This window comes from Perognathus longimembris, chromosome 6 (assembly GCF_023159225.1).
Source record: "Perognathus longimembris pacificus isolate PPM17 chromosome 6, ASM2315922v1, whole genome shotgun sequence".
Lineage (NCBI taxonomy): Eukaryota > Metazoa > Chordata > Mammalia > Rodentia > Heteromyidae > Perognathus > Perognathus longimembris.
This window is the reverse complement of record NC_063166.1, coordinates 53,005,157-53,027,028: the sequence shown is the minus strand read 5'-3', so window position 1 is coordinate 53,027,028 and position 21,872 is coordinate 53,005,157. Positions and strand designations below refer to the sequence as shown.

The window sequence follows — 21,872 nt, the reverse complement described above, 5'->3', positions numbered from 1 at the left end:
AAAGCAAGAGATGAGAGAGAGAGAAGAGAGAGAGAGAGAGAGAGAGAGAGAGAGAGAGAGAGAGAGAGAGAGAGAGAGAGAGAGTTCTCTCAGGTCTGCTTCTGAGGCCTAAATTGCCCCAACATGATAATACCTCCATAGCTTGGAAGCTCTTTGGAAGCTTCTTCAGAAATCAACAACAAAGGTCAAATACTTCAATCTTATTGTTTTAGTCAATTAAAAAGTAATAAAGGAGGGGCTGGGAACATAGCTTAGTGGTAGAGTGCTTGCCAAGCACGCTTGAAGCCCTGGGTTCAATTCCTCAGCACCACATATATAGAAAAAGCCAAAAGTGGTGCTGTGGCTCAAGAGGTAGAGTGCTAGCCTTGAGCAAAAACAAGCCAAGGACAGTTCTCAGGCCCTGAGTTCAAGCCCCAGGACTGGCAAAAAAAAAAAAAGTAATAAAGGAGATGACATTCACTTACAGATGCCTCAAGAAAATTAAATTGGCCTGCCTACTTACATTATCTCAACTATAGCAATGGTTGTTAATGCTCATCATTTAGTACATATATGTATAGTTTATTATACATAAACTACACTTCAATATAAAACACCCAGATAGTGAGAAATTTGAGAATATGTAATCAAAGGTAGCTCAAACAGAAAAGTCTTTGAGACTCTTATCTCCAGTTAACAAGCAAAAAGTCAGTGGAGGTGTGGTTCAAGTGGTAGAGTGCCAGTTTGGGGTTGGGGGAGGGGGTGCAGCCAAAAGCAAAAGTCCCTGATGTCAGCTGGGTGCCAGTGGCTCATGCTTGTAATCCTAGCTATTCAGTAGGCTGAGATCTGAGAATTGTAGTTTGAAGCCAGCCTGGGGCCAGAAAGTCTGTGAGACTCTAAACTCCGATTAACAACAGGAAAAGCTGGAAGTGGTGCTGTAGCTCAAGTGGTAGAGCACTAGCCTAGAGCAAAAGGAGTCAAGGCCCAGGCCCAGCAAAAAATAAGAAAAAAAAAAGTCCCTGAGGTCAAGCCCCAGTATTACTACTAAATAAATAAATAAAACAAGCAGAGACATTTCGGTTTCCATGTGTTTGCTTTCTCAGAGATTTAATTTTTTTCAGGAAACAATGGCATTCCATTAACAGTAATTGGCTGAAAAAAATCTTCCTTAAGCTTTGTTTAGCTCTTCTCAAAGGAGAATATAGCAGGCAATGACTTCTACTTTTGCCTTTTCAGGATTGTCTTATGCCAAGAATGATTATAGAGATTATATGATTTCATGTAAATCCACCTGTTTTTAACTCTTGGGCTAGTATAGTCTCAGATTATTATTGCAAAAAAACAATAGATTTTTTGGTTTTAAAACTGAATGTCAACATTTGTGTGAATTAAAAATGTGTGAATGCACATTTTTATCTCTGGAACATTATTTGCTAATCTGGAAAGAGTTGGGTTGTTTGTTTGTTTGTTTTGCCAGTCCTGGGGCTTGAATTCAGGGGCTAGTCACTGTCCCTGAGCTTCTTTTGCTCAAGGCTACCACTCTACCACTTGAGCCACAGTGCCACTTCCAGCTTTTTCTGTTGATGTGGTACTGAGGAATTGAACCCAGGGTTTCATGCAGGCTAGAGGCAAGCACTCTATCACTAAGCCACATTCCCAGCCCCCGTAAAGAGTTATTCTTTAAGACCTTGTTGTAGGTGTAAATCAATGGTAGAAGGACTTGCCCAGATTGTGCAAAATCCCAAGTTAGATTCCCAGCACCAAAACAAAAAGCCACAAACCACACACACACACACACCCCTTACTGTGTCAGTTTAATCTTCCTATGGAGTTCAGCCAACCTTCACTAAAGACTTCCAGAATCATCTTCCTCTGCCTGAATTTTTCTTTTCTGGTTATGATCTCTTCAGAAGGAAACGTGTATCTCAGATCTTCAAACTTAACTATCCAAATGCATTTTCTCCTCTTCTGGAGTTACTTTTCTATTTATGCCACTGTTTTTGTTTGCTTGTTTGTGTAAAGAGGCGTCAATGAAAGCATTCTGCAACGGTGTGGAAACGTGATGATTTTTGCCACTCGTAGGAAAGTGTAAAACTGTGGCGGCTACATAAAGTCGTGTTCCCTGAAAACATGAACTTCCTTAGTCGCCTAAAAACGAATGTAACAGTTCCCATTTACTATTTCCTTGTCGAAGGATGGCAGGCATAATCTCACAGAAATTATCTGAGTTCTAGAGCAGAATCCATAATAGCAAGTGAGAAGGAATTTCGTAGTGGGTTGAAACTTAACACCAGAAGAGACCAGCTCCGTGGAGAGCAAGTGCGAATGCGTCCTGTCGCTCATCCTCTGTCCCGCCCCTTCCCGTCAGCTTCAGATTACGGTCAGCTGCCCTTCCGGCAGTTTCAGATTACTCCCTCCGGCGTCCCTCCTTCTTCCGGGACTACACGTCATCATTCTCGCTTCCTATAATTTAGGCGATGAGAACAACTTCCCACACACTCTAGGTGTCATATTGAATGAGGGCGAACTTGGGAAGACTGCTAACTGGCGTCTAGGGAATGTCCTGCTGGAGCCTGCTTTTTGTAAAGAGAAATATTTAGGGATGAAGAATCGTTCGGGGAAGCAAGAATTCTGAGCAGGGTTGTTGCCTTGCTAAGGCGCTACTGTTTTGCCTTCTTCCAAGATGGTGATGTGGCTTCATTGAGTATCTCACTTCCGCTCGTCTTCTAGTGAAGCGCTCTCTGAATGGCTAGGTCATGGTTCCGTGAGTGACGTCACGATTGCCTGACCAATCGGTTGAGAGCTGAGCTGGACTAGGCGGTGGGAGCCGGAGTCTGGCCCTCGTCGTGAGTGGGCGCGGACGGCCCTAGCCAGGTGAGTGGGTCAGCCAGGTGAATGCCTTAGGTCGACTGAATGGGGAGGAAAAAAAGGAGGGCTAAGAATTGTGACCTAAAGGCCGGCCATGTGGGCTGTGAGACGAAGCCTTTTTGTGGTAAGCAGGAAAACTACAGGGAATTGATGACCCAGATCCTTGCTGAAAGTGTCTCGATTTGCACCCTTTCTGGTGGCCCAGAACCGGATTTTGACGCTCCCGCTGGAAGGACCCAACCACCATTTGATAATTGAAGTTTTGCTTTGTGGACTGACAGAAGTGGAACCAGAACCCAGATCTTCATACTGCCGTCGAGGGGTAAGCTTTAGTTAATCTTGTCTAGTGGTGGATTGGCGAGATGAGTATGATTGATTTTTTTTTTCTTGTTGAATGTTCCCACAGTATCTTTCCATATCTTTCATTCATTCAATTTACTTCTTAAGAAACCCTTGTGCTTTGAGAATTTGGTGTAAGCTGCCCTGGAAAAGTGCGCAGTTTTACATAAAACTTTGTAGGTTTCTTAGACTCTTCGAAATCCTCTGTGGATTGTGTGACCAAGGTTAAGAATTGGTGGCTTAGACCAATAGAAAGGAAAGGAACATCAGACTTTAATATGTAGAGACTCGGGGGGGGGGGGCTAGTACTTTATGAGGACTGTTTTTAGCTGGAAGCAAACATTTAGTGATGCTTGCTGAAGTACTTGCTGATAATTATATTCGAACTTGCTTTTCTTCACACCGGTGTCTTCCAGGAAGCAGCAGAAGTGCCTAGGCTTTCTGCTTTTGCTAGAAATAGCAAGTCCATTTCAGAGTTTTTGTTGGAGCAAACATTTGGAATTTTTGTTGTCTGGGTTCTGCATGGAATAATTCACTTGATTTTCTTGGAAATTGCCTTAATCTGAGTTACTTGCAGTGTGGTACTTCTCAAAATAACATGGAGACAATTGTTAGTCAACATTGCATGAAGTGGTATTAGAGGCCACTTCAATATCATAGATGGTTCTTTGTTTGCATGTTTTTGAGAAAGTCCCAAGATGTAGGTCAGGCTGAACTGGAAGTCATTGTGTAGTTCAGGCTGGCCTTGAGATCTTTTTTTTTTTAAATCAGTGTGTGATATTTAAGCAAAATTGAATCTTTATTAAGAAAATATTGTTGCATATACTTTCTTCTTTTTGTCTTTTTGGGACTTTATCGTTTATTACACTTTGAGCCATTCTGCCTAGATGGCTTTGTCGTCAGGTACTATCTCTTGAGCTTTTGTAAGATCAGCCAGTGTTTGATCATATTATTTTACTTCTTGCCATCCTTAAGTACTGGAGTATAAGAGCTGTGGTATTTTGTGGGTCTGTCTGAAAAGCTTTCAAACAACTGCCAATTAGACATCTTCAGGTTAGGAACACAGTGAGAAACAGTATAAGGCTATAGGCTGCAGTCTGTATCTATCTTTTTCTAAATTTTTTTATTATTGTTTTAGAGGTGATATATAACAGGTTTACCTTAACATATATTGGGTGACAGTACATTTCTTTCCTTTTGTTTAGTATCAGTTGTTCCCTCCTTCTCTTTCATTCCTTACCATCTCCCGCTCATGAATTGCTTAGTTCACTTCTATCTGCTTTTTCAATAACAATTTTTGGACTCTCTACTTGTCTTAAAACCTTTGGACATTTTTTAATAATTATCTCCCAGTTTGGGGATTTTTTTTTCTTTCTTTTTGCTGGTCCTGGGGCTTGAACTCAGGGTCTGGGAGCCATCCCTGAGCCTTTTTTGCTGAAGGCTATCGCTCTACTACTGAGCCACTGTGCCCCTCCTGACTTTTTTCTGAGTAGTTTATTGGAGATAAGAGTCTCATGGACTTTCCTACTGAGTCTGGCATTGAATCACAGTACTCATATCTCGGCTTCCTGAGTAGCTATGATTACAGGCATGAACCACTGGCACCTGGCTAGTTTAGGGATTTTGAAACAATTTTTCCAATGTTTTAAACTCATTTGTTAGTAGAAAAATTTTAGCTACATCTTTTAAGTCTATATCTGCACCCTCCAGGGAATGTCTCTCACCAGAACTAGCTCTTTTATTTTTTTCTAAAGACATTTTATTCTACAGGAACACATCTGTACAATATTGCAATCTGTGTCCAGATTTACTATAGCTTTCTTCAAGGCTATTCCCCAACTATTTCCTTTTATCCCCTTGTTCCCATGTTATACAATAATACACACTTTGACAGGTTTTCCACTTTTCTTATTCATTTTCTAGTATCCTTGCCACCATTTCCTTTAATTACCTGGATAACACACATTTCCTATCCAAATGAGTAGTTGATACTGTTGAGAATCAGCTGGACACCAGTGGCTCACACCTGTAATCCTAGCTACTCAGTAGACTGAGGTCTGAAGATTGTTACAAAGGTAACTGAGTTGATCAACTTTGGGGGGGGGGGTTTAAGAATTTTTTGTATAAATAAAGCTTTATCTTCAGTTCTTTTTTAGACCATGGCGACTTATCTGGAGTTCATTCAGCAGAATGAAGAACGTGATGGCGTGCGTTTCAGCTGGAATGTGTGGCCTTCTAGCCGTCTGGAGGCCACAAGAATGGTTGTTCCCCTGGCTTGTCTCCTCACTCCTTTAAAAGAACGTGCAGACCTGCCTCCAGTACAGTATGAACCTGTGCTTTGCAGCAGGCCAACTTGCAAGGCTGTTCTCAATCCACTTTGGTATGCATTCTTTTAAAAACTGGTCAAAAACAAAATTAATCACATTTCTATGTGATTCTTGTGAAAGTCATTTAATTTGGGAATGTTGTTAAATTTAAGAGGAGAAGTAGATGTTGAGATTCTTTAGTAATGAATGCTCATAGAAATCTCCGTGCCGGGCTGGGGATATGGCCTAGTGGCAAGAGTGCCTGCCTCATACACATGAGGCCCTGGGTTCGATTCCCCAGCACCACACATACAGAAAATGGCCAGAAGTGGCGCTGTGGCTCAAGTGGCAGAGTGCTAGCCTTGAGCAAAAAGAAGCCAGGGACAGTGCTCAGGCCCTGAGTCCAAGCCCCAGGACTGGCCAAAAAAAAAAAAGAAATCTCCGTGTCTACCTGGGTATGGGTGGCTTAAACCTGTCATTCTAGCCACTTAGGATGCTAAGGTTGGGAGGGTTGACATTTGAAGCCAGCCCAGGCAGAAAAATTTGAGAGGTCCCTTCTCAATTGTGAGGTGGCCTGTGCCTGTTATCCTATCTACAGTGGAAAGCTTCAGGTAGGTAGACCGAGGACCAGGTGCTTTGCTGGTTAGGATTTGAGACCCTATCCCAGAAATAACCAGTACAAAAAAGGGCTAGAGGTAAGCTCAGAGTTAGAGCCCAGCAAGATCAAGGCTTTGAGTTCAAACCCCAATACTGCAAAAAGAAAAAAAAAAAAAAAGAGAAATCTCCTTGGCCTGATATACCAGATAAAATTAGAATCTTGGAATCTTAAGGGGAAGTACGAATGTAGAGTTTGGAGTGTTCCCCCCCTCCCCCCTTTTTTTGTGCCTATTCTGGGGTTTGAACTTAGGGCCTAGTTGCTATCCTTGAGCTCTTGTGCTCAAGGCTAGCACTCTACCACTTGAGCTACAGCTTTACTTCTGGCTTTTTGGTGGTTAAGTGGAATTAAGAGTCTCATGGATTTTTCTGCCTGGGCTGACTTTGAACCAAAGTCCTCATATTTTAGCCTCCTGAGCAGATAGGATTATAGGCATGAGACACCAGTGCCCAGCTTTTTTTTTTTCCTTTCTGAGTACCAGTTTACTTTTGACTGTCTTAACTGTAGTCTTTATGGGTGCCTGTTGTTGGTTTATATGTAGATATCTAGATGTAGATATAATCCAGAACTTTACACTGTTTTCTCACCTTGTTATGGTGATGCTGGATGGTGTAAGAGGTAACATGCATAAGAAATTGTAATTTTTTTTCCAACTTATTTGTGTGTGTGCAAGTACTGGAGTGGCCTGTGTGCTCTCCCTGAGCTTTTTTTTTTTTCCTGTCTCTAGGCTAGCACTATACCACCTGAGCCACAGCTCCACTTCTGGCTCTTTGGTGGTTAATTGGAGATAAGAGTCTATGGACTTTCCTGCCTGGGCTGGCTTTGAACTGTGGTCCTCAGCCCTCAGCTTCCTGAGTAGCCAGGATTATAGGCATGAGCCACTGGGGCCTGGCCTGGAAGAATTTTTCAACAATTATAAAATGTCATAAAAATTTTATATGTGGAAACATTTTCCCCTTCATTTTTTTTGCTTCTATTTTTTGTACCTACACTAAAAATCCTGTTGCTCTAGCTTTAAAATGATAGCCACTAGTTACTAATCCTTCCTTAAACCAGGGTTTGAACTCAGGGCTTCATACTTGCTCACCAACTGACATTCAACCACTTGAATCATGCCTACTTTTTGCAGTTGTTTTGGAAATAGAGTCTCAAAAATTATTCTGCTATGGCTGGCTTTGAACTGTGATCCTGCGGATCTCAGCTTCCTAATAGCTAGGATGACAGTGGTACGTAGGTTGGTTATTTATTTTCTAAATATAGAAAGGAGAAAAAAAGTGACAGAAGCATTATATTGAATCAAATCTCAGAAGTGTATCTACCCACAAGCATCCCTTCAAGTGCCAACTTTTTAAAAAATTGGTTTATTGTCAAAGTCATGTACAGCGGGTTACAGTTTCATACGTAAGGCAGTGAGTACCTTTCTTACAAAACTTGTTACGAGGCCTCACCAACTTTTCTTTAACTGGGCCAAGTAAGGTAAATGTCTTAAGTGGCTTTCCTGTATGTGAAATGTCCTTTTATTTTTTTAAACTTAGTATTTTTACATAACTGAACTAATAAGAAATTGTACAAAAAGATACAGTCTTTGGGCTGGGACCATGGCCTAGTGGTAGAGTGCTTGCCTTGTACACATGAAGCCCTGGGTTTGATTCCTCAGTACCACATAAACAGAAAAAGCTGGAAGTGGCGCTGTGGCTCAAGTGGTAGAGTGTTAGCCTTGAGCAAAAAAGAAGCCAGGGACAGTGCTCAGGCCCAGAGTCCAAGCCCCAGGTCTGAACAAAACAACAACAACAACAAAAAAAAAATCTTTAATTTGTGAGAATCAAATTATAAAAAAAAATCTAGGAAACTAGGAAAAAACAAAAATTGATTTACTAATTCTTTATCACAACTGTTTGAGGGAAACTTTTGGTATACCTGTAGTGCAGTTTTATAAAACTTTATGTATTCATGCACACACTTACAAACATATGCCTATGTAAGGTATTGAACTTGAAATTTACATTTGAATGTTTTCTGCCTTAAAAATTGGCACCTAGTTGAGATATTTATCTTTTTTACAGTCAGGTTGATTATCGAGCAAAACTTTGGGCTTGTAATTTCTGTTTCCAAAGAAATCAGGTATGTGAATTATTTTTAAAGATGTTTTGTTTTACTTTAATTATCCTACTCTGAAAAAATTATGTGATTTTGAATTTATAGCTACACTGGCAATCAGCAGTTTGTGAACACAAGATAATCTTTTGTTAAACACACTATTGAATGACTTCATTATATGAGTCTTTATCATTTACTGTGTAAGGGACATAGAATTCTCTGTAAGTCTGTAGGAGGTGAATCTGTTACTGTAAGAAAATAGCTCTATTGTTCATATTTCGCTTGACTTCAGTATATTCTAATTGAATGGTAAATTGGATAAGATATTCTAATGGAATATTCTAATTAGATTGTGAAATTGCTGAATTTTCATTTTTCTCTCTAACTTTAGGGTCCAAGTATCAATGTTGAGCTTCTTTTGATATAAAAAAATTAAAACTATTGAAGTAAGAGCTCACAAATGACAAGAGATCTCTATTTTACATCTCTCCTTCATGCCTCCTTCCTCTTCCCACTTTCTCCTCTCTTCCTTGATCTTTTTCCTTTCTTTATTTTTCCTCCCTCCTTTGTTAAAGACTTAACTTTGAATTCAGGGCCTTCTGCCTACTAAGTACCTACTTTCCTTGAATTCAGGGCCTTCTGCCTACTAAGTACCTACTTTCCTTCCAAGTGGTTACTTTTGTCCACTGTGTGATAGAAATGTTACAGTAAGACTGGCAAATTTTGGTGTTCTTGCATAATGCATTTACTGAAACTCATTGAACTATACATTAAAAATGGATGAATTTTATGGTGCATAAGCTTTATCTAAAGAAAGCTGTTAGAGCATAGCATAATTGTTCTAATAGCTCTTAGGAGATTAATAACATGCACTTATTCACATATCTGATCATAATTATGATTTATTTCACATAATAAGCCCAGTGATGAAAAGACAAGTAATATAGGTTCAGAAACTATAAACAGTTTCTATTCAGGAATATCTCCTTGATGTGCTAGGGTACAAGCTCAATGATAGAATGAATGTTTAGCATGTGTGAAGCTCTGGGTTCAGCCATAGGAAAATTTTACCTATTTGAAGATTCAGAAGTGTATATAAATATTACAAACATTTTTTACCTTGTTCAGCCTTGAAGTCTGCTAATATAATTCATTATAAAGTTATGAGTCAGGGTTGCATGCTAGTTGAGCCAGGACTTATATATAGGGCTGGAGGCATGTCTTAAGCGATAAAGCACCTGCCCAGCAAGTGAGATGCCATGAATTGAAACCCCAGTATTGACCAGAAAAAGTGCTCAAATTGTGCGTATATAATCTTAATTGTGCTTAAGTTGAAAAATTCTGAAAGGACATAGTCTAAGATGTTAACAGTAGCTGTTTCTAAGTAAGAGAATTTTGATATCTTTCCTTCCATATTCTCATATTTTCATCAACTTTTCTATTAGTTTGTTAATAATGGCCAAAATAGTTCTAAATAAAGGCTCTAGTCTTCTATAAAAACTATTGTTGAGAAATATAAATCTTGGCCTTCAATTTGCAGAACATAGCCTAGTGGCAAGAGTGCCTGCCTCGGATACACGAGGCCCTAGGTTCGATTCCCCAGCACCACATATACAGAAAACGGCCAGAAGCGGCACTGTGGCTCAAGTGGCAGAGTGCTAGCCTTGAGCGGGAAGAAGCCAGGGACAGTGCTCAGGCCCTGAGTCCAAGGCCCAGGACTGGCCAAAAAAAAAAAAAAAAAGTATGTGTATATGTGCACACGCCCCAGTACTGGGGCAGAATTCAGATTTTGGACACTGTCCCTGAGCTTTTTCACTCAAGGCTGGTGCTCTGCCACTTGCTCCATAGTTTCACTCTGGCTTTTTGGTGTTTAAGATAGGGGTCTTATGTACTGCTTGCTCAGTGGCAGTGGCTCACACCGGTAATCGTAGCTATTTATGAGGCTGAGACCTGATAACTATGTTTAAAGCTAGCCCTGTCAGGAAAGTCCATCACCAAACAGCTAGAAGTAAAGTTGTGGCTCAAGTGGTAGAGCATTGGCCATGAGCACAAAAAGTTCAGGGACCTTGGCTCAGGCCCTGATACCAAGTTACAGAACTGGCACAAACCAAACAAAAAAAACCTACCTTGTGTAATTTCCTGTCTGGGCTGGCTGCAAACCATGATCCTCAAATCTCAGCCTCCGAGTAACTAGGATTAATTACAGGTGAGGCCACTGATGCCCGGATGTTTTTGTTTTTTGACAGAGTTTTGCTCTGTAGTTGAAACTTGTCTTAAAATTGAAACATATTGTCTGCCTCCTGAAGTGCTAGAATTATATGTGTGTGGTACCACATCTGGCTTAGTGACTTAAAAGTGTGTGCTGTTGTGATGTTTGAACTTGGGACCTCATGTTCTTGCTTTGCTTTCTTGCTTGTGCATGGTACTCTACCACTTGAGCCACACCTCCAGTCTACCATTTGGGTGGTTAATTGGACATGGAGTTTCACAGACTTTTCTACCTGGGTGTTATTCCTACCTGGTATTTTAACCTTGATTTCTAGGTATAAGTCCAAAGTAGTTAAGATTACAGGTATTAGCCACTGGAGCCTGCCTAAATGATGTTTTTGTTTTAAGTTACGAAATGATATATAAGACAGGATTAGAAGTCTTAAAATATTCATTTTTTGTGGCTGAGTTACATGTTTTATGGTTTCCAAATTAATACATGGTTGTTAATTTTTTTTTTTTTTTCCTGCTGGTCCTGGGGCTTGAAATTGGCCTGGGCACTGTCGATTAGCTTCTTATGCTCAAGGCTAGTGCTCTACCACTTGAGCCACAGCTCTACTTCCAGCTTTTTTTTTTTTTTTTAGTTTATTGGAGATTAAGTCTTATGGTCTTTTCTGCCTGGACTGTCTTTGAACTATGATCTTCAGATCTCAGCCCCCTAGGATTATAGGCTTGAGCCACCTAGGCATGAGCCACCAGTGCCTGGCTTTTGTGGGTTTTTTTGAGACAAGTTCTCATCATGTAGTCCAGGCTGGCCTCAAACTTGTGATCTTCCTATCTTAGCCTCCTTAGTGTTTAGATTGCAAGTATGCACCCCCACACCCAGCTTGTCATTACTGTTCTTTTTTTTAGCCAGTCTTGGGGCTTGAACTCAGGGCCTGAGCACTGTCCCTGGCTTCTTTTTGCTCAAGGCTAGCACTCTGCAACTTGAACCACAGCGCCACTTCTGGCTGTTTTCTGTATATGTGGTGCTGAGGAATCGAACCCAGGGCTTCACATATACCAGGCAAGCACTCTTGCCACTAGGCTATTATATTCCTAGCCAGTCATTACTGTTCTTAAAAATGGAAACCATAATGTGTAATACCAGTATCTTTCAGCCCTAATGAAATACTGTTTTCTTCAATTCAGTTTCCTCCAGCCTATGCAGGCATATCTGAAGTGAATCAGCCCGCTGAACTGATGCCCCAGTTTTCCACAATTGAATACATATTGCAGGTAACGTCTTTATCTTGCATTTAGTGAACAGTAGTAATAATTTATTTTCTTTACAGAGCAATTGAGGTCTGAGACTCTTACTAAGAGTCTGGGAAGTTAGAGTTGTGAGGGCAGCAGATCCTAGATATGAGGTTATGGTATATGTATGGTATCTTCTTACTTGGATTTTGTTAGCAATCTTTTAGCTGTTTTCACAGATTTTACCATTGCCCATTTGTATTGTGTTCTTAACTCTGCTACAAGAGTTCTTTGGAAACATGCATCATGTTACTTCTCTGTTCTGAAACCTCTCCATTGGTGAAGATGATTTTTCTTTTCGCTCAGAGCAAAAGGCTGTCTTCAAAGCTGTGTATATCATTTGGCTTTAATTTAGCCCCGTGGGTCTTGACTCCTCTAGTATGCCAGGAGCATATCTGTCTGAGGGCCTTTGCCTTAGGCTTTTCCTCAGGCTGGAATTCTCTTTCTCCTGAATCCCCCTTTAATACTTGATCCTGCTCCTTGCCCCCACCTCTGGCTGTTGCTGCTGTCCTAAGGTCCCCACCACAGAAAGTTTGCATATTGGGGCAGGCAGGAATTTTTGTTCTTTCTGTTTACTGATTTATCCCGAGATCTGGGACAATATCTGGCACATGTGTATATTCAAAATAGTTGACTACATTGTTGGGTTTGAAGAGTTGGCTTTGAAGAGTTTTTATGTTCTGATTGCTTTAATAGAATATTGTTTTACTAGTCATTTAAGGAAGCAAGTAGAAGTTTATATAGATCTCATCTCCTGGGAGTAAATGTAGATGGACACTTAATATTTTCATACCTAACTTGCTTTGTAAATTACATACTGATCATTATGCTTTTTTATTTTATTTTTGTCTCAAGCGAGGTACCAGGTCCCCTTTGATCTTTCTCTATGTGGTTGACACATGCTTAGAGGAAGAGGACCTTCAAGCACTCAAAGAGTCTCTGCAGATGTCTCTGAGTCTCCTTCCTCCAGATGCTCTGGTGGGTCTCATCACTTTTGGGAGAATGGTGCAGGTTCACGAACTAAGCTGTGAAGGAATCTCCAAAAGTTATGTCTTTCGAGGGACCAAGGATTTAACTGCAAAGCAAATTCAGGTTTGTGCCTATTGTACAGATGAAGGAGCAAAGACATTTCTTAAAAATTTCCACGCCAGGGGCTGGGGATATAGCCTAGAGGCAAGAGTGCCTGCCTCGGGTACACGAGGCCCTAGGTTCGATTCCCCAGCACCACATATACAGAAAACGGCCAGAAGCGGCGCTGTGGCTCAAGTGGCAGAGTGCTAGCCTTGAGCGGGAAGAAGCCAGGGACAGTGCTCAGGCCCTGAGTCCAAGGCCCAGGACTGGCAAAAAAAAAAAAAAAAAAACATTTCCACGCCAGGTACCATTGGCTCGTGCCTGTAATCCTAGCTACTCAGGAGACTGAGATCTGAGGATTGCAGTTTGAAGCTAGCCCAGGCAAGAGAGTGAAACTCTTATTTCCAATAAACTACTCAGAAAAAGATGGAAGTAGTACTGTGGCTCAAGTGGTAGAGCACTAGATCTGAGCACAGAGGCTCAGGGACAGTGCAGAGGCCCTGAAAACCCCAGGACCAGTAAAAAAAAAAATTTTTTTTTTCCAGTCAGTAAGTTTTAGTGTTATGGGAAATGAATCTTTCTGTTTTTGTTTGTTTGTTTTGTTTTAGGATATGCTGGGCCTCGCCAAACCAGCTATGCCCATGCAGCCAGCAAGACCTGCTCAACCTCAGGAACACCCTTTTGTTTTCAGCAGGTGAGATACTGACAAATGTATTGTATATGCTGTTGTGGGCTATAGATTAGCCCTTGAGCATAAGAGAAAAGCTGTGTTAGAACTCTAGTTTTTTACTATTACAAGAAAAAAAAGAACAAGTCCATGAATAACATTATTTTTGGGGTTTTTTTTTGGAGATAGTCTTTCTGTATCTCAGAACTGTCCTAAGATTAGCAATCCTGTAATCCTTGCTTCTTGAGTGCTAGGATTACTGGAATGAACTTCCTCAGCTCTTTTATCTAAAAGGTTTTAAGACTGTTATACTCAGTTATTCCCTTCCTTTTGGTTGGGCACATGGCTTCTTGATCCTTAAGTAAAACTAGAAAAACTGAAAAGATCTTTTTGGAGTGTCCTTAAACAGACCTCTGAGCAGGTACTCAACTGCATTCAACACATTGAATGATTAGGGCTGCATGCACCATGCTAGGCTTATAGCCAGAAGTCTCAGTAAAATTCATCCTTTAACATTGCTGAGTTCAGTCTCTTACACTGGTAAGAAACCAGATGTTTCTTTATTACTGCTAGTGATCAAAAGTCATACAAGCCGGGGCTGGGAATATGGCCTAGTGGCAAGAACGCTTGCCTCCTACACATGAAGCTCTCTGTTCGAGTCCCCGGCACCACATATATGGAAAACGGCCAGAAGGGGCGCTGTGGCTCAGGTGGCAGAGTGCTAGCCTTGAGCAGGAAGAAGCCAGGGACAGTGCTCAGGCCCTGAGTCCAAGGCCCAGGACTGGCCAAAAAAAAAAAAAGTCATACAAGCCGAACTTTAAGAAAGATGAAGACGGTCCATATAAATGGACTTAAGTGAACTGTGTTCATTAGGCATGACTTTAGGATCACTTTTCTTAAATTAAGTTAATGCCTGCTTTCCTTCCTTCCTTCTTCCCTCCTCTCCCTCCCTCCCTTCCTCCTTCTTTCCTTCCCTCCCTTCTTCCCTCCCTCCCTCCCTTCCTTCTCTCTTTCCTTCCTTCTCACCTTCCTTCTCTCCCCCTTCCCTCTGTCCTTTTCCTTTCTCCCTTCCTCCCTTTCCTCTCTTCCCATCCCCTCCCCACTTTCTTTTTTGTGCTGATCCTGGAGCTTGAACTCAGTGCCTGGCCACTGTCCCTGAGCTTTTTTGCTCAAGGCTAGTGCTCTACCACTTGAGCCACAGCCCTACTTCCAGCTTTTTGGTGCTTAGACGGAGGTAAGAGTCTCACATTTTCCTCCTCAGGCTGGCTTTAAACTGAGATCCTCTGATCTCGGCCTCCTGAGTAAGTAAGATAATAGACATGAGCCACTGGTGCCTGATGATTTAATTTTTGTATTTGATTTTCTCTAATGCTTTATTTAAAAGTCACTAAATATTAAGTTTTAAAATATATTCCTCGACAAAAGTATTTTTAATTTCTTTGCGTTTATACTTAGGGGTAATTTAGAAAAGAATATTGCAGGCTCTTTCTATTCCAAATAGTTATCTGAAGAGCAGTTAGCTATGTGGCATACAGGTTTGAAGACCATAGTACTTTATTAAACCATGATTGATGTGTCTATTTAAAATTATGCAGATTTTTGCAGCCTGTCCACAAGATTGACATGAACCTTACCGATCTTCTTGGGGAGCTGCAGAGGGACCCGTGGCCAGTAACTCAGGGGAAGAGGCCTTTGCGATCTACCGGTGTTGCCTTGTCCATTGCTGTTGGCTTGTTGGAAGTAAGTTGCAATTTATAGGGACCTCTCAGATTTTATGGACTTGCTCTTAGAAATTTTATTTCTTGCCTTTGTTTGGAACTCTTTTGTGGCCTATGTCAGCTGACTTGTATCAGAAAAACTAATGCAGTGAGAAGTACTGACACTTCCCACTTTTTCTCACCGAGGAAGAGAATAAGTACTATTTTGTTTTTGTTTTTTTCATCATCTGTATTCTGCATATCATTCGTAGTAAGCAGATAAAGAGGGGCTGGAAGTACAAGAGAATTCATATTTGGAGTATATTTATCCTGAAATGGAAACTACCCTTAGAGATAGGGATTTGTTCTTCTAAAATGCTATTTATTGTTTCAGGGCACTTTTCCAAACACAGGAGCCAGAATCATGCTGTTTACTGGAGGTCCCCCAACCCAGGGACCTGGCATGGTTGTTGGAGATGAATTAAAGATTCCTATTCGTTCCTGGCATGACATTGAGAAAGACAATGCACGGTTCATGAAAAAGGCAACCAAAGTAGGTACTCCTAGATACTAGCTACCCAGTGCCAGTGGAGTAAAAGCTACTTTGCTGAAGCCATATGATACTCTTTCATAATACTATTGAATCATTGCCCCTGTTTTATTAGTTAGAATGGGTGTCAATAAATGGTTTTGAATTAGCTAAATTCTTAATTTATTTGGATATTTTAAACAATATGATCTCCATAGTTCTTTATTTGAGTGCATCCTTTTTTTTTTTTTTTATTTTGTCAGTTATGGGGCTTTAACTCTGGGCTTGAGTCCTGTCCTTGAGCTCTTCAACTCAAGGCTAGCATTCTACACTTGAGCCACAGCACCGTTTCCAGTTTTCTGGTGGTTAATTGGAGATAAGAGTCTAATGGACTTTCCTGCTCAGGCTGGCTTTGAACCACAATCCTCAGATCTCAGCCTCCTGAGTAGCTAGGGTTACAGGTGTGAGTCACCGGCACCCAGCTGGTTGCATCCTTTTGTATGTTAAAACATACTTTGGGAATAAAGTTACTGTTTCCTAAAGATAATTTTCTTCTCTTCACAGCACTATGAGATGCTTGCTAATCGGACTGCTGCAAACGGTCACTGCATTGATATTTATGCCTGTGCCCTTGATCAAACTGGACTTTTGGAGATGAAGTGTTGTCCAAATCTCACTGGGTGTGTTGACAGTGAACATTTGGCAAACATGTTATTCAAGGAAAGAAATGAGTGATGGGTCCCTAAGAGTTGCCAGGGCTAGCTAACTTAGGAGCTTTTATTGGGTGCCTGGTGAGGGCATTGGGTCCCTTGGAGGAAGAAGCAGTGATAAGCAGGAAGTTCTTGGGTTCCTGCAAACAAATTATATATGTGTAACTTTCCTTCTTAGAAAATTATATGCAGATCAGGCCAAGAAACTAAAAACAAACATGGAGTAAGGGAGGAAAGGAGAGTCTGATTGTCAAAGCAATGAGAAGAAACTTGGCTTGGTGGAGTGACCATACTTGATGACTAGTACCAAGTGTCTTGTCCGCCTACAGCATGCACTGATTCAGAGCCTAACTGAGTATTGTACTCACAAGTCCAAATGTAAAGCTGTGGTTTTCAGCATGCAAGGGCCTGGACCAGGAGCCTTAGAAGCTCAGAGGAACTGATTAGAAATATTCTCTGGTGTCTGAATCTCTAGGAGATTCAGGTACACATGAAAGAGTAAGAAATACAGTTGTTGAGCTCTGACTTAAAGCCAAACTACCCATTAGATTCACCTAGATCTTTTGTTTATTTGTTTTGTTTTTGTTGCCAGTCCTGGGGCATGGACTCAGGGCCTGAGCACTGTCCCTGGCTTCTTTTTGCTCAAGGCTAGCACTCTGCCACTTGAGCCACAGTGCCACTTCTGGCTTTTTCTGTATTATGTGGTGCTGAGGAATCGAACCTAGGGCTTCATGTATATGAGGCAAGCACTTTACCACTAGGCCATATTCCCAGCCTCACCTAGATCTTGTCTCCTGCAAAATTCTGATTTAATTAGCAGGCATTTAGCCCAACATCTGCTTTTTGTTGTTGTTATTTGTTTTGTTTTTCTTTTTTGGAGACAAGGTTTCTCTGTGTACCCCAGACCTCAAACTTGGTGGTTCTCTTGCCTCAGCCCTGAGTGCTGGATTCAGTTGTGTATACCATGCCTACAGTAGGCATCAGAAGTTTTTACAATTCCTGCAGTGATTCTAACAGGGAGCAGAGCTTGAGTACCATTCAGCATTAGCCTCCCCTGTGAGCTCATTGGAAGTACAGCCTTTTAACCTACTGACTCAAAACCTTCATTTTACAAAGTCCTAGTGATTCACATACATGGAACAGTTTTAGAAGTACAAGCATATAGCTCTCAATGGGGCCTGAGATTCTGCTTATGACTATCTGGTACTACTTGTCTTCATAGAGGGGATAGAAGGTGGAGCCTGAGTTGCTTGCAGCTGTGCTGGGGAGCAGCCAATGGGCTTGATAGAATTAGAGTCCCCATGGGCTCTGATATGCATTTATATTAGTGAGGTACACTAAGTGAGAGGGACTCCGGCCAAGGCCCCATAGGAATTATTGATTTGGAGCACTCAATGAGAAGCTTTAGAGTATTTGTGAGTTGTGTGTGTGTGTGTGCGCGTGTGTGTGCACGTGCTTGCACACATGCATGTAGTTTCTATGGAGAGGTCATTTCTATCAGAGTCTCATTGGTATATATTTGACTCTAGACATATGTATTTAGGTCAAATCATCCTGTTCCATAAATGTTTCATTATGACAAAAAAAAGATATAGAAGTTTGTATGAGGATTTAAGATGAGCTTATTTGGTATTTTGAGGTGTTTTCTCAATACATAGCTGGTCATTTAGAGGGAAGATCAACTGAAACTCAGTTCCTCTTATTTCATGCAAATCTACAGGTCACTGCTGTAGTCTCAAATGTGGGGGATTTTTCCCTTGACAGCAACAGTCATTTCTACAGTATACACACGCACACGCACGCACACACACACACACCCCATAGTAACACATGTTTATGTGTGTAGGTATCGGAATGTTATTTATATTGACACATTTAAACTGATGAGATTTTTGATTGAAGGTACTTTTTTTGGTCGGGAAGTGGTCAGGGTCTTTCTATATATCATAATTATTCCCAAACTCACAATCCTCCTGCTTCAGTCTACTTAGTTGCTGTGATTATATGCATGTGTCAACATACTCTGCATTTTTGTCTTCCATTAATTTTTCTGTCAGAAATAGATTTGTAGAAATTGCTGATGAGATAAGATTTCAGGTAGGTTCATCTGTACTCTTCCATATAGCTTCTTACACAAAAATTGTACATTGTCAACCTTAGGAAGTTGGAATTGGCCCACTTCATTAAGCTATACTTTTATTTGGATTTCCCAACTTTTAATTTTTTTATTTTTGGTGCTGGGGCTTGAATCCAAGGCCTGTACCTTGTCACTTAGTTTTTTCATTCAAAGCTGGCACTTTACCACTTAGAGCCACAGATCTACTTCCAGCTTTGTGGTGGTTATTTGGATTTGGGAGTTTCATGGATTTTTCTGCCTATGCTATCTTTGTACCTCAATCCTCATATCTCAGTTTCCTGCGTAGGTAAGGATTATGGGCCTGAGACATTGATACCTGGCTTTTTTTTTTCTTTTTTTGCATGTGAATATAGTGAAATTATTACCTCTGTAGCTTTGTGTAATTACTATATTCATCAAAGTATGAAGCTGTTATTGGGGATTCTTCATTTAATGTTTTGGAAATAGTTTCTTTCCTATTTACACACTATACATGCTGTTTTCCATTTAAGTTAGTCAGTAGTGTCTCTCTTATGGTATATTTTCAGGGTTTTTTTTCCCCTTGTTTGTAAATACTGAGGGAACATGTAAATGGGCTTGCAGTCATCCTAACATCTTTTTTTTCTTTTCTCACTTAGAGGCCACATGGTGATGGGAGATTCTTTTAACACTTCTCTCTTCAAGCAGACATTCCAAAGAATTTTCAGTAAAGATTTTAATGGAGATTTCCGAATGGCATTTGGTGCTACATTGGAAGTAAAGGTGTGATAGACTTAAAACATTAATGGAATTGATGTTTTGCTTTCTTTTCATTTTGCTTTCATTTTGGATTTTCTGATAGTTTTAGCCTGCTGCATACAAGCACCTAGGCCACTATTTAAAAGGATCCCAATAGAAGGCTGTCACGGAGTATACTATTCACCTTGTCCATTTGCTTCTCAATGATAACTTATATATTTATTAACATTCTAAACAAAGAGTTGGTGGTTCCCTGCAGGTCCTGCTTCACTCTGCTTTAGGACAGAGGTTGGGAGAGAGTAATGGGGAATTCATTAGATGCCCTATTGTGGCTTGACAGGAAGCCACACACAGGCCAGCATCTACCATCAGTGTGGGTCACTACGTTGCACTAATCAGAAAGCTCTGAAGTAGACAGCATTGTGCATTTTGTTTTTTCTGTGCAGAAGCTCAGTCCCTGATAATGGATTCTTAAGTCATTGAGAAAACATTAAAGAAAGTAGTAGAAATGATAATTGTAGATTAGGCTGTTTTGCAACATTCTTAAATTAGTGTTTTGGTTTTTTTTTAGGTGAGAAAGAGTGGACTTTTATTGTTTTTTTTGGTGTTTTTTTTTTTTTTTTTTGCCAGTTCTGGGCCTTGAACTCAGGGCCTGAGCACTGTCCCTGGCTTTTTGCTCAAGGCTAGCACTCTGCCACTTGAGCCACAGCGCCACTTCTGGCCGTTTTCTGTATATGTGGTGCTGGGGAATTGAACCCAGGGCCTCATGTATACGAGGCAAGCACTCTTGCCACTAGGCCATATCCCCAGCCCAAGAGTGGACTTTTAGAAGTGAATTTAGATTAAAAAAAATTTGTTGGTCTTGTAATTATGTTGGGGTTCATAAATTAAGTTTTGTTTTGTTTTGCTGGTTCTGGTCCTGGGCCTTCAAATCAGGGCCTGGGCACTATCCCTGAGCTTTGGTCTCAAGGCTATACTCTACCACTTGAGCCACAGTTCCACTTCCAGCTTTTTTGTTGGTTAATTGGAGATGAGAGTCTCACAGACTTTCCTGCCCTGACTGGCTTCAAGCCATGATCCTCAGATCTCAGCCTCCTGAGTAGCTAGGATTACAGGCATGAGCTACTGGTACCTAGCACCAGCTCATAATTTCATTGTGAAAAGTGAACAGAGGTTTGGAAATATTACTCTATCTTGCTGCCACTTTGAAGGGCAAAATTCAATAAAATTTTAATCAATATATAGGATATAGGCGAGTAGTTGGATGCTGTAATCAGTGTGGGATTTTTCTCTTGGTAAAATAACATTAACATATTTTCCTTGAAGCATTTATTATGACTATCTTGAGAGCAGAGTGGATCTCAGTGATGTTTTGGTTTTTTTTTTTTTTTCCCTCTCCTGGCACTTGAACTCTGGGCCTGGGACCCGGGCTGTTCTTGAGCTTTGTTTGCTTAAGGCTAGCACTCTACCACTTGAACCACAGAGCCACTTCCAGCTGTTTCTTTTTTGTTATTGTTTTTTAAATTTTTGGAGTAGTTTGTTGGAAATAATAATCTCATGGAGTTTCCTGCCTGGGGTGATCCTTAGATCTCAGCCTCCTGAGTAGCTAGGATTACAGGTATGAGTCACTGGCCCCTGGCTGATCTCTGATTTTTTTTTCTTTTTCCTTTTTTAATTAAAACGTATATTACCCATAAAAAGACATATTTAAGCCAAGTAACAAAGATAATCTCTGATTTTTAACTGTATACTCTTGTACAATTTATTTTAGACTTCCCGGGAACTGAAGATTGCAGGAGCCATTGGTCCATGTGTATCTCTGAATGCGAAAGGACCATGTGTATCAGAAAATGTAAGGAAAATTCCATTACTTTCACTGCTGTATAGAGGAGTTATTGACCTTACAATGTATCAGCTGTCAAGTATATCCAGTGAGGGAACAGGATAGCCCTCACTGACAACCACAACTCTGAGGCATGGCATCATCTGTTCTTCTGTCTATATATCTGAAAGATCAAAAAGTCTGAAACTGTGGTTCAAAGAGTATGTTGAAATCTTTCTCAGGGAGAGATAACATGGAAAAGCTATATCCTAGGTTCTCTTTACTCTATAACCTGTGCACGATTTGCTACACTACAGAGCCACAGGCTTTTTTTTTTTTTTTTTTGCCAGTCCTGGGCCTTGGACTCAGGGCCTGAGCACTGTCCCTGGCTTCTTTTTGCTCAAGGCTAGCACTCTGGCACTTGAGCCACAGCGCCACTTCTGGCCGTTTTCTATATATGTGGTGCTGGGGAATCGAACCCAGGGCTTCATGTATATGAGGCAAGCACTCTTGCCACTAGGTCATATTCCCAACCCCAGAGCCACAAACATTCAACAAAACATTTTAGAGTAAATCTTTTGTGTTTAGTACCCTTAGAGGTGACACCTTTGCCTCACTTTTAGCTGATAATGAACCTAACACAACAGGGACCACCAGAGTTGATAGAGCAAAAGAAGTGATACAGATGCAGACATCTGTGTTCTCTAGTATCACATGATGAACTTATGTGAACAAAGTTTAGTCATCACTTGGTGGCCCATGTCCTCCACTTAT

At 40.8% G+C, this 21,872-nt stretch overlaps 1 protein-coding gene across 1 annotated transcript in view; it reads left to right on the top strand.

Moving 5' to 3' along the window:
* The first annotated feature begins 2,460 nt into the window (after positions 1 to 2,460).
* Positions 2,461 to 21,872, top strand: part of Sec23b (SEC23 homolog B, COPII coat complex component) — a 40,199-nt gene continuing 20,787 nt past the window's right edge. The window contains exons 1-12 of the mRNA XM_048348732.1: positions 2,461 to 2,853; positions 3,129 to 3,169; positions 5,332 to 5,566; positions 8,211 to 8,268; positions 11,644 to 11,730; positions 12,604 to 12,840; positions 13,428 to 13,513; positions 15,082 to 15,226; positions 15,578 to 15,736; positions 16,277 to 16,392; positions 19,177 to 19,300; positions 21,048 to 21,128. Coding sequence (XP_048204689.1) covers positions 5,346 to 5,566; positions 8,211 to 8,268; positions 11,644 to 11,730; positions 12,604 to 12,840; positions 13,428 to 13,513; positions 15,082 to 15,226; positions 15,578 to 15,736; positions 16,277 to 16,392; positions 19,177 to 19,300; positions 21,048 to 21,128 — 1,314 coding nt within the window. The 5' untranslated portion in view covers positions 2,461 to 2,853; positions 3,129 to 3,169; positions 5,332 to 5,345. The remainder of the gene's footprint in view (positions 2,854 to 3,128; positions 3,170 to 5,331; positions 5,567 to 8,210; positions 8,269 to 11,643; positions 11,731 to 12,603; positions 12,841 to 13,427; positions 13,514 to 15,081; positions 15,227 to 15,577; positions 15,737 to 16,276; positions 16,393 to 19,176; positions 19,301 to 21,047; positions 21,129 to 21,872) is intronic.